General features: G+C 44.5%; 2 protein-coding genes across 3 annotated transcripts in view; both read right to left on the reverse strand.

Annotated features, from left to right (window-relative positions):
- The window catches only part of LOC310826186 (tigger transposable element-derived protein 1-like), a 1,677,490-nt gene that overhangs the window by 331,230 nt on the left and 1,328,686 nt on the right, over positions 1–17,574 (reverse strand). The gene's annotated exons all lie outside the window — the stretch shown is intronic.
- On the reverse strand, positions 656–14,918 carry BPGM (bisphosphoglycerate mutase). Of its 2 annotated transcripts, none has more exons than XM_083700912.1 (4): positions 14,718–14,918; positions 10,332–10,392; positions 5,913–6,568; positions 656–2,588 (listed from the first exon to the last, which is right to left on the reverse strand). In XM_083700912.1, the coding sequence occupies exons 2-4, from the start codon at positions 10,349–10,351 to the stop codon at positions 2,407–2,409; spliced, it is 858 nt and encodes a 285-aa protein (XP_083557038.1). In that variant the 5' UTR covers positions 10,352–10,392; positions 14,718–14,918; the 3' UTR covers positions 656–2,406. The 2 variants fall into 2 exon arrangements, with proteins under 2 accessions (XP_083557038.1, XP_083557039.1); XM_083700913.1 differs by having other exon boundaries at positions 14,661–14,810.

Below are 17,574 nucleotides of genomic sequence, written 5' to 3' on the forward strand. Positions count from 1 at the left end.
CATCAATTACCCACTCCTGAATTAAAGTCATGTAAACATGTGTGATTAGGCCCAGCAATTCCACAAGAATGACAAACAGCTTATATTTCAGGAGTTACCTAAAGAACTGCCTGCTCCAATATAATATGCCCACTTATGGGGATCAGCCTCAAGAGGTCCCACCCCTTGTTAAGATGAGTCGGGATCACAGACAAGGCCTTCTCAGTGGTGGCACCACATGTTGGAACTCTCTTACCAGAGAAGCTCTCCGGGTGTGCTCTTTCTTTTTGGTGCTAGGTGAAAACTACATTTTCCCAGGCCTGATACGATTCGTCTTTTCTAGGTTTAATTTCGAAGCTACCTTAGTAAAGTGGGCAATAAACTCTGGTGAGAAATAAAATACCACCACAAGTGGGGCCTGTTAACAAAATGTGGCTCCTCACTTCATCCCTTACATATATTTGTCATTACCAGGATTTGACCTGAAGGCACATCATACAACAATCTTGCTAAAACCAACCAGGACTGGGTCTGATCAGTGCTTGGATAGGAGACAGGGCTGAGGTACCCTGTAAACTCCGCTTCAGATTCCAAGATGGAAGGAACAAATGAAAGAAGTTACCGTAGTAACAGCTGCTTGCTTGTTTCACAAAGACACGTACACACAGAGATAGCATTTTGTATGTGCAAACTGAATTATATTTGTCACTTGTACAGGTGCAAAAAAAGCAGTTTAGTTTGGATAAGCAAACAATTAGTGCACATTATTTTAGATCTCTCCCCCGCCCCCCAGTTCTCCCCTGAAACCCTACCCTGTCAAGGATACAATTTTGCAATGTCTTCAAAGTTTCTAAAATATATAAATAAATGCATTTGTGCTTAGAAATGCTGACAGAGGGTCTCGTGTAGTGCAAGGGTCTATTAGATTCTGGAGAGGAAGTTGTAGGACATTGATGGCTATTTTATCACTCCTTCCTGTTGGAAGGTCATGACCCCGGAAGAGAGGAAAATTCTGAAATTAAACAACTGGTTGCGCTGATCAATGGGACTGTAGATCCTTCCCCTTTCTGAGCTTCCTTCTATTTGTTAATTGACTGTGATTGTTTTACATAGTTCTGTACTTAAAACAGATTAGTATTCTATTCGTGTTATAAAATGAAAAAATGAAATAAAATAAAATAAAACAGATTAGCATTCTATGTTCTGTTTGAACCTGGAAAAGTGATACAGAACTATTTAAAAACTGAATACTCAACACAGCCCTGGCTGTCCCAAGAACATTCTACTGGATAGCATAAGAGTTTACATTTATATGTTCCAGTAGTTCAGTCTTCACAAAGCTGGTAAGTCTTCAGGTCTTTTGGACTAACATGCCATCAACCCCACAAATGTTCCTACAGCATTCCTACAGGGTACAATGTATAGGAGATGCTGGCCTGGGAATAAAAGAACTTCTGACTGTGCAATGGAATTTTCCCTCTATCTCCTCTTCCTGCTTGCATGCTCCCCCCAAAAAATATTATCCAAGTTTTCTTAACCCTCAGGAGCAGATTTGAGGATGGCACGGGGAGTGTGCAGGAAGAGGAAGTTCCTTTATGAATGAACCTTGTGTATTGCTTCATTGGAAACTGCTTCTTCTCCCTAGAGCACAACTTATATCCTGACATCCAAAGCAAAATTTAGAATATAAATCTTTAAAAATAATAATGAGATTTTGAAGTATACCATCAACATCCACCCTTCTTTACTGCATATGGGTCAAGTCTAACTGGGATTTGTTTTTTAAATGGTCCTCTCCAACATGAAAAGTAAAACTTGGGAAAATTCAGCCAATGTGAGCATTTTGATGCCTGTAGAAATATACGGGCTTTATTCAAAACAACACAGTCAGCCATGCAACAAAAATCACACCAATCCGTTTAACAGAGATAAACGCTATACCAGAAGTTGTCGAATTGCAAACAGTGGGGAGAAAAATTCGGGTGGGGGGGGGGAGCCGGTATTCTAAATTAAATAATTATGTGACTGTTTAGCATCTGTGAACCTGATAACTTGTAACTATCACTTGAGGCCTAGGTTAAAATCAGAAAGCGTTTTCTCCATTGATCACAATGATGAATATATATATTCAGCGTACCGGTTCTTGCTCTGGCCTTCTCCGATAGTGTAAGACTTATACAAAGGCTATGGAAAGTTTATAACAACAGCTTTCTGTACAAGTAACAAAATTCACTGCTACTTGTACCAGGATCCAACACAGCTGCTAGAAGGAAAGAAGGAATAACCAAAAATTGTATGCTAAAATGCTAAAAAAATCTACCACTTACTGGGAACTTAAGCAAGCCCTCACAGGGCAAGCAGAAAGCGCTATCCTTTTCCTGCGCACGGTAAGAGGTAAAAGGGAGAGCATTTTGCATAAGCAGTCTTTCATTTCTCAAGCGTGGGCTTGGCTTTGCCTTGATCTTCCACTTTCTTGATGGCAGCTTGGATTGCCTCTTGGTCACCAATGAACTGGTGAGGGCCAAGAGAGCGTAGATCCTCGTCAAGCTCCAGGAGAACTGGGACGCCCGTGGGCAGAGTCACATTGACTATGTCCTCATCAGAGATGCCTGCAGAGGAGGAAACAATGGAATGTTTATATGTGCCTCTTGCGCTCGGGTTCATGGGAGGCTCTTGGGCCTAAGCTGCCATGAAGTGTCATCCTATTTACCAAACTTTCAAAATCTGGTGAAGGTCAGATAACCTGGAAGAATACTTCATTTCATGCGGAAAGATGTGTAATAGGTTGCCCTTGATTGTTCCCCAGAACAATGGGCAGCTATCATGGGTATCTGGGGTGGGGGAGGCAGTCCCTGCCTCCAGATGAACCATAATCTCCAGATTCAGAGCTTTCTTTAAAAAAAAAACAGTAGGTTGTTATTGTTATTATCATCATCATCATCATCATTACTTCAATATACCACGCTTTTTCAGAAGATCCCATTAAAAACACATCACAGAACATCATAATAAAAACATATTAAAAATAATGACGGACAGCCTAATAGTAAAATAATCATCAAAACTTCCCCACACTTTCACAGGCCATGGAATATTTATCCCACAGGCCCTGGGTAAAGGGAAATGTTTTTGCCTGACACCTAAAGACATGTAAAGATGGCGCCAGGCAAGCCTTTCTGAGGAGAGCATTCCAGACAGGAATTAGAATAGGGAGTAGTCATCCTGCTCTTTCAAACACAAGCATCCCCATCTTTCCAATACAGCGCTCCTTTCCTTCGGTAGAGTATTACATCACTGAGCGATGCACTTCCAAAGGTTTCTCTTGCTAGGATAACAACTTCAGATTTGTTTCAAGAGACGGGGAAAGAGGATGGGGCACTTTGGCAGTCCCTGAGGGTCGGTCGGTCTTTACCAGGGGCAAAAGGTTTAGCATGGCAGGTCCTGCGGGACACTTTGCCCGACAATAAGTCTGACAGGCGTCTTCCCTGTTTTCCTTCAGACATCTTTTGAAACCTGGACAGCTCTGACAGGCCTTTTGAACGTGATCTCTTTTTTAATACACAGCCTTTGTGGATGTTACTGTAGTATTTCATTTTATTTTATGGTGCACACTGCCTTGCTATGTTTTCTTTTTTTAATGGAATAGCAGTTTACAAATATTTAAATAAATAAACTGAAGGGCCTTGGATAACCTAGAACTCTTTCCTGCCTTGCCTTGCCTCCTCAAAAGCGTGAGCCAAACACTGAAAGTCAGTACTGGGCAACTTCTATGATGACACGCTGGAGGGACATCATGAATGTCAACTAAGGCCAGGGTCTGGTTACTTTACACAACTCGTAACACAAGACGGTTGACCTTTCATGTGACTTGTGCATCCATTTCTCTTTGGGTTGTGGCCCCAGCAATTTTCAGCACACCAAGCTGAGCAAAAGCAATTAAGTCCACATTGCCTGCTTGGATGCAACAGGAAATCATAGAATCATGGAACTGTAGAGTTGGAAGAGACCACATCTGGTCCAACCCTCTGCAATGAGGGAATCTTTTGCCCAATGTGGGGCTCGAACACACAACCCTGAGATGAAGAGTCTTATGCTCTACCGACTGAGCTACCTGAAAAGCATATGTCTATGTAATGGCACATCTACATTACACACCATTTACTGTCCCTGGGTTTGGTCTTTTTAGAACATTCTGCCTTTCCCACCCTACCTGCTCCAAATGAAAAAGGTTCAAGGAAGGAAAGCACAAAAACAAGGAGAGGCATCAGCTTTGCAAGTAAGTTCACGGAAGTTACTAGCTCAAAAACTAAGCAACGAAGTTTAACTGGTTAATCTCTGCAAGTTTAACTTCCTTCTCACTTAGTTTGTTCTTCTCTTTCTATACCAATTCTTGCACTGAAATCTCCTCCTATTGACACTGGCCTATCAAAAATTGCTCCCACAACTGGTCCAGAAAGGCTTCTGCTTTATACCATATTTTCTAATAAGCATAGGGTGATAAAGATGACTTTGATGAGATTCCTGCATTGCAGGGGATTGGACTAGGTGAGCCATGAGGTCCTTTCCCGCTCTGCGATTCTATGAAGCCAGTAGGTTCAAATTAGAAGAATGGGGGTGCCGGCTAAGCTTCGGGGAGAACTTCCTGACAACAGGTCACGTTTGAGAGTAGTGTAGGCTGCCTCAGAAGCAAGCAAGCAAAGTGAACTGTGCAACTTTTACAACAACCTCCTATTTCTGCAGCGTTACCTAATATCAGATCAGGTATTACAGCCTATAGCTTGGGCAGGGACCAAAGGAGTACATGAGGACATGTCGCTTTGATTTATAGAGGCCTCTAGACTTGGAGCCACCTCTGCTGAAAAGGCCTTCTCCAAGTCTGGCAATGGCCTAGAGGCGTTAATAACCAACGTCCACCCCCTCAGCCTTCTGAGGAACTGGCTGACACCTGCAGGAATGAGCCCTGCGTGTTTTGTTGGCAATCAATGGGTAGGTTCGATATTGGGAAAGGCTTGATATTGGGAAACATTGTTCCTATGAGGTCTGTTTGAATAAGCCATTTCTAAATACGAACGTTTCGTTTTCGTCAGTCGGTCACGGGGAAATATCGCACGCAAAAGGAAAACGTGGCATCAGCTCCAGCGGTTGTTTTTGCCATTCATCTACTGCGCTGGAGAGTAGGCAACAGCACAACGCTGGTAAGGTAAGCAGGGGTGAACATATTTGTGCCATAACCAGGGCTATGGGCGCTTCCACTCTGAACAGGCCATGAGAGTGGGGCAGAAGACACACATCACAGAACATCACAGAAGACACACACAACACAACCTCCCGCCGCATAACTTAGGTCCACAGATTTCCTGGGAAGATGGCAAGGGCAAGAATCACTGCAAATAACTCTGCAAACTCGAGAATGCTCTAGAGATTGTCAGCAACGGCCATCTGGCTAGCTAGCTCACAAGGCTACAGAAGCATATACAGTATTTTGTTTTCTAAAGCAGGGATGAGGAACCGGTGGCCCTTCAAAGGCTGTTGGACTCCCCCAACCAATCACCCTTGATTGTTGGCCATGCAGACGAAAGCCAATGGAACTTCTGAAGGCCACAAATTTCCCCATCCCTGATCTACGAACTTATGCACACTACGGACAAAGAAACGCAATAGGCAGTCCTTCCCTCTATGGAACCAGGGCAAGGCGGTCCTCCAAGGAAGACGAGAGGTCTCCAACAGAGAATTCTCAGGATGCTTGCTGACCTTGGAGTCTCAAGATTTTTCGAGAAAAGCCACAACAGTTAAAATTGCCATAAAACTAATAGTATAACTGTGCCCTTTTTAATTTGAGAGATAGAATTTATTCCTGAACGAATAGCCAAAGAAGACAGGATGGTCCCCAATGTTTATACCACATTTAGAGCAAATTAGTGGCACTACATTACCTTCCAAATGTTTCAGCAAAGCGCGCGTGCTGTTGCCGTGAGCAGAAATTAAAACCGTCTTGCCCCTCTTCACCTCCGGAGCTATCCTCTCGTTCCAATAGGGAAGGAGTCTATCAAGCACTTCTTTCAAGCTTTCTGCCCTCGGGAGTTTCTCCAACGGCACGTCGCAGTGCTTATACCTGCGATCGTTGTAGATTTCGTGGTAGTAAAGGTGGGACTCGGTGATGGGAGGCGGGGTGACGTCGTAGCTCCTCCTCCACCTTTTCACCTGCTCCTCGCCGTGGTTCAGCGCCATCTCTGCCCTGTTGAGGCCTATCAGGGCACCGTAGTGCCGCTCGTTCAGCCTCCAGGAAGATTCGGTGGTGACCCACTCCTGCCCCATCTGCTCCAGCACAAGCCAGGCAGTCTGAATAGAGCGGCTGAGGAGGGATGTAAACACAAGGTCGAACTCAATGCCAAGAGCTTTGAGGTGCCTGCCGCAGTTCTGAGCCTCTTTTATCCCGTCGCTGCTCAGCTTCTGGTCCACCCAACTGCAGAAGCGGTTCTCTTTGTTCCAGGCCCCTTCGCCGTGCCTCAAGAGGATCAGTTTGTACTTGGCCATTTTGGCTGCAACTTCCTTGGGTTTGCAACAGGAGTAGCATCTAATGATAGGCCATCTAATAAAGAGAAGGAACACATAGGTCAAACGCTTTGGGTTACTGTGTTGTGGTGAACGCTGGGGACCCACAGAATCTTGTCACGAGTTGCCCAATTAGATTTTCAGCAATGAGAGGTGAAGGCTGCTCATCCACCATTCTGTAACATGCAGAAGGACATTGGGCGTTCCCTCCACTGCACTCTCAGTTCAAGCACAGCAATGGCGATTACTGATACGTTCAGCCAGTGCTACAGTAAACTGAAGACTAGTGCTAAAAGCACGATTAGTGGGTGGTTTGCTAGACCAGGTAGCTGGGATGTTGCCTGCTCTTGATGGGGTTACACTCCCTCTGAAGGAAAGGGTATGCAAAGAGAACAACAATTACCAGACTTAGAAGACATCTGAAGGCAGCCCTATTTAGGGAAGCTTTTAATAATAACAAATAATAATAATAATTTTTTTATTTATACCCCGCCCTTCCCGGTTTAAAAACCGGGCTCAGGGCGGCTAAGAGCAAATATAAAACATTGATTAAAGATGCAACTTAAAAACAGCATAAAATACAACATAAATGCAGCATCAATATCAATAAAATTCAAAAAATCAGGGGTCATTTTTGGGGGGGGGGAACCCCCAATCAGTAAACATCAAATGACCAACAAGGCTAACTGGCCAAGTTGGTCCTACTAGGGCTAGCAAGGAGACCAGGGAAAAATTTAAATGTGGGGTCCCAGAAAGGGTTTCTTCATAGAAAAGGAAAGGGAAAAGGGAACAGAGGATCAGGCTAATTCAAATTGAAGGCCAGGCGGAATAGCTCTGTCTTACAGGCCCTGCGGAAGGAGATCAAGTCCTGCAGGGACATAGTCTCGTGGGACAGAGCATTCCACCAAGTAGGAACCGTTAATGTTTGATGGACTACTGTATTTTAATATTTTGTTGGAAGCCGCCCAGGGTGGCTAGGGAAACCCAGCCAGATGGGCAGGATATAAATAATATGTTGTTGTTGTTGTTGTTGGTACTTCTGGGTCCTTTGCTGCTGCAGAGGGCCTCCCACCAGCTTCAGCTGGTGGCCCAGTTGTGCCCCTATGTGGACAGGGTTAGCCTGACCACTGTTGTCTATGCTTTGGTAACCTCTAGGTTACTGCAATGCGTCATATGTAGGGCTGCCTCTGAAGATGGTTCAGAAACTTCAGCTGTGTTTGGGGGAGGGGCTTATTGGTTTTTTAGTGCTGTCCAGATGTTTTGGTCTACAACTCCCCTCAGCCCAAAACCGAGGGCACCAGGTTGGGGAAGGCTTTTCCACCCAATCAGCGACAACATGCTCAATGCGCCTGTTGCAGAAGACGACCCAGGATGACACAATTAAAGTTCCTTGCGGCCAAACAATACCTGCAACACACACCCAATGAAACCCGGCCCTCAAATTGGCAAATGCAGGATTGCGTATTGAAACCAGCAATGTGCATCTCCTGATCTATCAAATTCCTGCTCCTGCACATATGAAATTCTGATCACCTTAGCTGCTTACTAGTCAATCCTCCCATGCCCTGTAATTTCTATTTACCCCTGGTAATCCACAATCTAATACGAACATATCAATTACATTTTGTAATCTATTGCTATATCCTTATACAACTTACCTAGATTCTCTTCCGGTTCCACACACACACAAAAAGTGTATTCAAGCAAACACAGCTATCTATATTGCTTTTGAAAAAGATCCCTACCTCCGTGCCCTCAAATCCATCATGTGCATCTAGCTTAATTCAGGACATTATATAAATCTCAAAGGCTACAGTATTAGACATGCCTAATCATTTGTTGATGGCACCCATCTGTCTTGAGAGGCAATGGAGTGTGCCTCCGGGGGTGAAGTCAAACCACTGTCTTTGCAGCACCGAAGTGACCTGTCTGGGGGGCAAGCCTGGGCAGCCTGAGCTGGTGAGGTCCAAAGGAAAGCAGAGCAATATTTTAGGCACCAGCTGGGCTGCAGGAGTTGCCGGAAGGAGGCGTCCAAAGTGCCATCCAAACATCTTTGGGACTCCACTTCAGATTTGCGTAGGGTTTACTCCTTAGCCTTTCCTTCTCCCAAAGATATCCCGCAAGGCAGCAGACATGTCTGGATTCAATTCAGACATAGCAGGGACCTGGCCTCTGCCATTATGGCGCACAGAAGCTATCACGTGATACAACAGCGCAGCAGAAGTGGCACCTAGTTGTCTGGGAACAGTGAGATAACATACAAGGTCTGTGTGATATGGGGAAACAAAGCCAGTTCCAAGATTCAAAAATGTAGAGGCAGTGCCATATTTTCACCTCACAGTTGCCATTTTCCAAGTGTTCAAAAAGAACATCTGAGGTTCAACCTATGGAGGAGGTTTGTGTGGTGTATGTGCGCGCACACCTGCTCCCGCACTGAGCAGGAAGGTCTGAACGGAGCTCTGAAGCACATACAACTTAACAGGTGGCGATCTGGCAACAAGCAACCTCTCCTGGTACGTTTGGACTGTCCATGCTCCCATCTCCCTCCTAAGTTTGAGACCTCATCTGTTCTTTTTAAATGCCCGGAGAGGGCTCAATACCTTGACTAGAACATGCCCATATTAGGATATCCCTAATACAGTGGGTATTTCTAACAAAGCTGGTTTATTGCTGGGGGAAGTGGGACGCAGGTGGCGCTGTGGGTTAAACCACAGAGCCTAGGACTTGCCGATCAGAAGGTCGGCGGTTCGAATCCCTGCAACGGGGTGAGCTCCCGTCGCTCGGTCCCTGCCAACCTAGCAGTTCGAAAGCACATCAAAGTGCAAGTAGATAAATAGGTACCGCTCTGGTGGGAAGGTAAGCGGCGTTTCCGTGTGCTGCTCTGGTTCGCCAGAAGCGGCTTAGTCATGCTGGCTACATGACCCGGAAGCTGTACGCCGGCTCCCTCAGCCAATAAAGCAAGATGAGCGCCGCAACCCCAGAGTCGTCTGCGACTGGACCTAATGGTCAGGGGTCCCTTTACCTTTACCTATTGCTGGGGAAAGGTCCAGGGGTCAGTGGGCGTGACCCTCTTTCTCCATATCTCAAAAATACAGCTATTAAGCAAGGACATTTTTTGTGCTTGTTCTTCTGCTGCTTTGAGACTCATTAGCACCTCCGCAGGACTCCACCATTTCCAAATAAACTAGCTTAATTCCCAATAAATCAGCTTAATTCATATACCAATAAGTCATTGGGTTTGTGCAGGTTTTAATAAATCACACTTCTTCAGCTTCAGCTTTCACTGGTTACAGTTTCTTCATAATAGACCTTCTGACTGCACCACTGGAATTGTAACACTGAAGAAGCATTTGAATAACAGGACTGCTCAAACCTAATGGAAATTCAAACCCAAAAGAAGCCGGGTGCCACATCCACTGGTGCTAGCAATCAAAATGGAGCTGGTGCATGATCTAGACACTGACCTGGTTTGCACATAACGCTACACCATCACTGGTCCAGCCTAACTACAGGTTCGTTTGAATATGTGAACCCAGTTCAATGGGCTGACCCTAGTTTATTTTCTGCCAATAACCCATGATGCTAATCTATGTTTATTGTTGGCTTACAAACCATAACTCTATTTAAGTGTGGTATGACATTATGCCCAAATCCAACCACACTGCTTTATCATGGCTTGCTCAGCCAACGCATCCCAGACACCTGCCAAGCTACAAAGGCAGGAGACAAGAGCACATAAAAAATAATCATGCAACAATCTGCTTTAAAACAAGATAAAGATAAAAACAATTTGAACTCACCTTATCCATTGCAAATGCATTCATCCTACACAAATATGAGGCAAAAGACTTTATAGGTAGGCTGCAATATTAAAAGAGAAAAAGAAAACACCATGAAAGCTACTGAAGTTAGGGTCGGGGTCAGGGGGGAAGAATCAAATATTAGTATTCCCAGAGGTGGTAAAACTGTGTCTGAGCTATGAGTTCAGATGAGTGAATACTCCTCCATACACAACAAAACCAGAATTACAGGAATCCTTGAACTCTGGCACCTGGCATGTTAGGGAGAAGCATTCTAACCACAACTTTCCCAACATGATACTAGAATCCTAGAGTTGGGGCTAGAAAATATCTACTTGCTACTGCATAAAAATAATAAGTATAGATAACTGTGTTGTTTTCTGAGAAACTTCAGGCAACTGAACTCTGAAGTTCAAACTTTGCTTAAAGCCCAAGTCCTGTTTGCTGTTCAATTTCCAGTTTTCATACCCAAACAGCATGGAGATGGGAGAAAGGCTTGTTACATAATCAGTTCCTTCTGCTGGGCCAACGCTAGGTTTCAGCTGTCTGCAAAAATTACAGCGCTCTCTGTGACATGCGGTTCCCAGTGAAGCCAAGCTGCAGGGCCACAATTTCTCCAGAGTGCAAAGCAAACCAAGTCTGTCCACTGTTGAACAGGCATCCCATTAAGAGACATCTGAGTTGCGTCAAAATGAGATTTGCGTGTATATTGTCATTGGCTTAAGGTTTCAGTCCATTTATTCCCAAATTAAGCAGCACTTCTGGGCTCTGAAGACTACTGGTTGGTTTTAACAGAAGCGGTGAGGCATGCAGTCTAATATTTTCTATAAACCAGAAATGGGGTATTTCTTCCTGGTCTGACTTAATCCACCACCACCATCTGCACAATGGGGAGGGGGTGGAATAACTGGGATGTAGCTACACATTCAGACACGGATTTTGGAGATCTGAGAATAGGATCTTCCAACTCTTCCCTTTAGATCAAGGCAGCCAGGTGTGGGATTGGAGTGGAAAGTTTTTAAACCTTCCTCATACACACACTATTTCCACAATTTAAATCACCTCCCCCCTCCCTGCTACAGTGGTACCTCGGGTTAAGTACTTAATTCGTACTTAATTCCGGAGGTCTGTTCTTAACCTGAAACTGTTCTTAAACGGAAGCACCACTTTAGCTAATGGGGCCTCCTGCTGCCGCAGCGCCGACGAAGCCCAATTTCTGTTCTTAACCTGAAGCATTATTTCTGGGTTAGCTGAGTGTGTAACCTGAAGCGTATGTAACCTGAAACGTATGTAACCCAAGGTATCACTGTATTTGCCTTCCAAAAAAATATTTATCAGTATCCATAGGGTCCCTGTATGATATTACATATATTTGCAGGACAAATAGCAGCTTTTGGTGAGGGCATTTATGCTGCAATGCTATGCCCATTTATCTGGGAACAAGCCCCATTTATCTTAGTGATTCTTATTTCTTAGTCGACGTGAATAGGATTGCACTTGCAATCTGGTAAATGGAGCAGGAGAAAGAGATGACAAACATGGCAACAGCTACATGGCAATGCAGAGGCATCCAGCAATGTTAACACGCAAACACTCATCTTGCTGTTGATTTCTGCTTTTGTTCTGTGAGCCAAGCTACCACTTGCTTACTTGCAGTCACTGGATATCAACTTGGTCAAATGGTCAGTGTTTCTCAAACTTGGGTCGCCAGCTGTTGTTGTACTACAACTCCCATCATCCCTAGCTAGCAGGGCCAGTGGTCAGGGATTATGGGACCTGTAGTCCAGCAACAGCTGGAGACCCAAGTTTGAAAAACACTCAGATGAATGATACAGAAAGCAACAGAATGGTCACCTGTACGCTATCACTCTTTCTGCCATGAACTCCCAGAGGAGGGATCCAAACGCCTTCAGCTGACTAAGTGCCTCACAGTGATATTAATAGAAGTCATACCTGCCAAGTTCCTCTACAAGGTTAACCTTTAACATGACAGGTCCCTATAGCTTCCATTTTCATTTCCCCTCTCAAGTTCAAGTAAACACAGATTTCTTTGGAGAAGCTCTTTAGGCACTGTATTTAGGCTCCTAATTCTGCTACAGTTGTCCTGCTTCTGTGCCTTGATGCAGAAACTGAGCAGATAAACAGCTTTTCTCAAAAAAAAAAAAAAAATTCTGTAAAGCATTATCTGCTGTAAAATGGGCACATGGTTAGGGCTACAGACAGATAACTCTACCTCTCACATGCTCAGTCTCAGAATAAGGTTTGTCACCATATTTCTGGCATGGAACTTGTGCCTTTAGAATAAAAACAGCGAGTGATGTTTCAAGAATCACTACATCTCTACATCGATAAAACAAAAATCTGATATTGAATTCTTACTTTCTCTGCAGATGTTCAAGGGAAAAGAAGGTGGAAATTCTAAAGAGAAGCTTTCAAAGTGCTGCAGAAACAACCCAGTACTACTGTAGTTATCTAACTGTCTAGTGAGGACAGAAAACAATAACTAATTGGTTCTGTTAAAATGCAGCACACACAGGCGAGAATGTTCTTTTTGTTACCACTGTCACCTGATCTGTCCTAGAGGTTAAAAGAGAACATCCCAGTGTTCCCATGAGGCTGCTGGAGAACAAAACACAGGGGCAATCCAGGATAAACCGTTTCTGCAAAGAACACCAGTGTACAAACAAGACAGGCTTCTTCACTATTACAAAAATATGGGCAGGATGGTTTGGAAGGGGCTTGGAGATAATGCACATGCAGTCATCATCTGCTGGCATTTTTGAACCAAATGTTGCTCTCTATTCCTTCTCCCAACCCAGGTCCAAAGGAGAACAGGGCTCCAGTACTTTTAACAGTTGTGTTAACCTGCCCTTCTTCCAAACAGCTCAGGGTAGCAGACACTGAATCCCTCATTTTATCTTTCCAATAACCCCATGTGGTAAACCAGGCAAAAAGGGAATAACTGGTTATGAGTGACCAATAATTTAATGGTCTTCTCAATCCTGGTCTAACACTCTAACCATTGGCCCCTGCCTTAGACAGGGGTCCTGCACCTTTTATGGTGTAGGCAAGAGAATTTAAGCACTCTGCATGACAAAATTATCTCTCCTACAGAGCTATAAAATGTTCAGGCCTCTTCCATCTGGCAGCCCCACACTCAGTCCAGCCCCCGTGCTGTATACTGACCTACATAACAGGTGGGATTACCAGCCAAAAGGGGTCAAATGCCTGTCCTACTCTTGAGCCTTTAAAGCATAAACAACAGTTTGATCAAAGGCAATCTGCAGGAAGAACCCAGAACGATCACCTAATTGCAATACTCTAATTGTTTGTGGATCCAGCTGCTGTTACACGCACAAAAGCAAAGCTTGGTAAAGGAGTATTTACAAGGTGTTGGCTGATATTACTCAGATAGCATAGCTTTGAACATTTTCTTTTTTAAAAAAAAATCTATTTTAAAATACCTTCTCCAATTTTTGTGCTTTTGCACACACACAAATGTTCTTCATAACTTCCAACTATATTGACACCACTTTCTACGGCTGAACCAAAAACGGCACAACATGTGCACTTAAAAATACATCACTGGATACAGAGATCCAACGCGGACTCAGATCACAAGCAGAAACAACCTATAAATCCCCCTGACACCAACACCTTGTACGGCTGCAAGTCAGTGCAATCCTGTACACAGATAGTCCTGAGCTAGATTAGACCTATGGCCTGGCTCAGTGCAAAGCAGCTTCCTATGGTCAAAGAATCATGGACCTGGAAGGGACCCTTGAGGGTCATCTAGCGGACCTCGCCCCACCCCCCCACAATGCAAGAATCTCATCCATGACAATGGTCACTGGACTAAAGACCAAATCTCCAAAATCTAGCTCCAAACACCATCCCTTTTTAAGCCTCAGACTGTGTTTCTCCAACTTGGATACCCAGCTGTTGATGGACTACAACTCCCATCACACAAACCCCCGACCACTGGTCCTGCTAGCTAAGGATAATGGGAGTTATAGTCCAACAAGAGCCGCCCGCGCAAGTTTGAGAAATACTCAGAGGAAGAGGCAAGCGAGCATAACAACAACAACAACAACAACAACAACAACAACTTTTTATTTATACCCCGCCCTCCCCAGCCAAGACCGGGCTCAGGGCGACTAACAACAATAGTTAATAATAGTTATTATTATTATTAATAATAATAGTTAATAATAGTTAACAACAACAAGAGTAGCAACATCCAAGCCCAAGACTAAAATTAAAAGGGTGCATAGCAAAACAAGCCTAAACTGCCGCCATGCACCAGTAATTTATTCTCCATTATATTACTTTGGGCTGGTTGAAATCCCCATGCGAATATTGAAAACTGCTCTGACCACCAGTTACCTCGGCACAAGAGAAAGCCAGACCGCCGAAAGCAAAGCCAGCCCCCGCGCAAATGCTGCTGATGCAGCTGCGGCCGCAGACAGTTGCTAACAGCTCCAGGCTGGGTCCTGCTGGTGGGCGGGGCGAGAACTTCACCAGCCCCCTCGGATCCTCTCCATCCGATTGGAGCTTTGGGTTGCCGCTCACAGATAGGAAGCGGAGTGGCCGCCTGTCAGGAAGAGCTCCGCGATGACGACAGCGGAGAGGGAGGCCGTGGACTACGTGACCGGGAACGACTCGCGCGGCATCAACTCCCAGGTGACGCCACGGGAGGAAAGAGGGGCTGGATTGGGCAGAGCGATGATCGACGTGGTTCGAAGCCAATAAGCAGCTGGTTCGCCGGTTGTGGGCCGTCTTTGGAGCGTTGCGTTGGTGGCCTAGTTGGGACCCTAGTGTAGGTTCCTTTGTTGCAGTTCTGCACGTGCAAGCGCGCGTCTGCGCATGCGTACTGTAAACCTTGCTGCGCTCATTGAAACTTGCTCTATTAAATGGCTTTATAATTGAGGCTCCTAAGCAAAGAAGACACTGAGAGTTTGGACACTATGGAGGGCGGGGTCAGTGTTCCAGCTCTTCTGTAGTCAGGCCTGCTCATAGCAGAGCCATCGGGATGGAAATCGGAAACCAGAGTTCACAATTTTGGATCTCAATGGTAATAATAATTTTATTATTTCTGGGTTGCCCCAGCCGGGTTGTATTTGATAACTGCAAATTCAGGTGAATACAAAGAGCCATCACAAATGAATATTTTTGCCACTTCAAATGTCATTCTTTTCTTTCAGAGTAGTTCAAATATGAAGCTGTGCGATCACGTTATGTACATAGGCACGTGTAAACCAGCAGTCTCAACTACTTTTTGGCAAAAACAACTATGAATCCTGGGGCAGTTTAAACCCGAACAACTTCATGTCGGGGGGCAATGCACAACTTTTCCTCTATATTTTATTACCGTTATTCATTCTCTGCAAAGAAAAAGTCGGTTGTGGTAAGTTGTGGTTCTTCAATACATCTTCTGAACACTGTTTCCCATTTCAGCCAGTAGAGGTCAGTTTTTCATTAATTTAATGAAGTAATAAAAGCAAAAGATTTCCCTATCTTATCATCTGTTTACCATGGAGTTTGTGTGTTTATCTATCCCTGATAAATAACGGGCCCTGCTTCTACCTATTCTGCCTTTTGCAGAGATTCTGAATGTGGCTTTTAACATTTCTGTCATTATTTTCACAAGTGTGCTAGTGAAACTAATTCTTATGAGACACAGCCCATCCTTCACATCTCCAGAAGTTACATCTGGTGGTATTTTATCTAATGAGGTCTAGATTACATACACACATAACATTCAGATAAGGTGAGGAGGTTGCAGGGCCGCACCAATGCACCTGTTGACCCCCCCCACACACACACACCATCCACCTGCTACATGCGCATCACTCCACCTGACCAAACCAGGACATGCATAGAGCAACTCCCTTCTCATTCATAGCAAATGTGTGGATGCCGGGGTGGGGTGCCTGTAGAATTAGGCTGCACTACCTCTACCTCCCCTTACACATTGATTGAATACATTGCTGGGGAGGGTTCAGCTTTTTTGCACACACATATGTAAATGCATAAGCATGAAAATTAATATCAGGCACAATGGCATGCAATTTTGAGCATGCCACTTCATTTTTAAAAAATTATATTCTGCACGTTAATATATTATGGGTCAATTATATATGTGTATGTAGATCTTTCATTAGAAAACAAAAACAAATCCCCACTTGCTTTTAAACCAGAGCAGGATAGAGCAGGATAACCAGAGCATTTACCAGGGTAAATGAATGCCACAGGCAAATAATAACCTTCAGCAATGTGCAATGTAGTGTAGGTAGAGATCTGTGATAGAGAATAGGAATGCTGCAGAAATGTGTCCCTGTTTGCACCTGTGAAATGATGGCAAGTATATTCATATTTAAACTATATTGGGGCGGGGGAGAGACTTAGTGAGAGTTCTGAAAACTTTTGTCAACATAACCTGACCCTGCATGAGAGACAGGGCTATATAGCTCAGTGCATATACGTAAGTGGTCTCATGTTCTATCTCTGGCCTCTGCAAGTAGGCCTGGGACTGTCTCCTGTCAAATCCTAGGGAGCAGCTGCCAGTCAGTGTAACCAATAATGAGCTAGATGGACCATTGGTCTGTCTGGCAGCTTCCTATGCTCCTGTGAGGGTGAAAAACTGCATATGATGAAATTGCAAAACTGCCATTTGGTCTCTTCTTCCCAGGAACCGACCGTTGTCTGGAGCTGCTTGTATTCTGCTCCATGATGCTTGGGGAAGAGAAAGAAGTTTGGTGCTTCTGAGTGTTCAGAGAGCTAAACAGAAATTAATAATCAGGCCTGTAAGCTTAGTACAGTGGTACCTCGGGTTAAGAACTTAATTTGTTCTGGAGGTCTGTTCTTAACCTGAAACTGTTCTTAACCTGAAGCACCACTTTAGCTAATGGGGCCTCCTGCTGCCGCTGCGCCACTGCTGCACGATTTCTGTTCTCATCCTGAAGCAAAGTTCTTAACCCGAGGTAATATTTCTGAAATAACCTGAAATAGTGCTTCAGGTTAATAACTTTGCTTCAGGATGAGAACAGAAATCTTGCTCCGGCGGTGCGGCAGCAGCAGGAGGCCCCATTAGCTAAAGTGGTGCTTCAGGTTAAGAACAGTTTCAGGTTAAGAACAGACCTCCAGAACAAATTAAGTACTTAACCTGAGGTACCACTGTATTATTTTTCTAGAGTGCAGATGGAGAGCTGAGAAGAAAATAATGGCTTCTTTAAGCCATAGT

Source organism: Podarcis gaigeae (genome assembly GCF_964106915.1).
Source record: "Podarcis gaigeae genome assembly, chromosome: 10".
Taxonomy (NCBI): Eukaryota; Metazoa; Chordata; class Lepidosauria; order Squamata; family Lacertidae; genus Podarcis; species Podarcis gaigeae.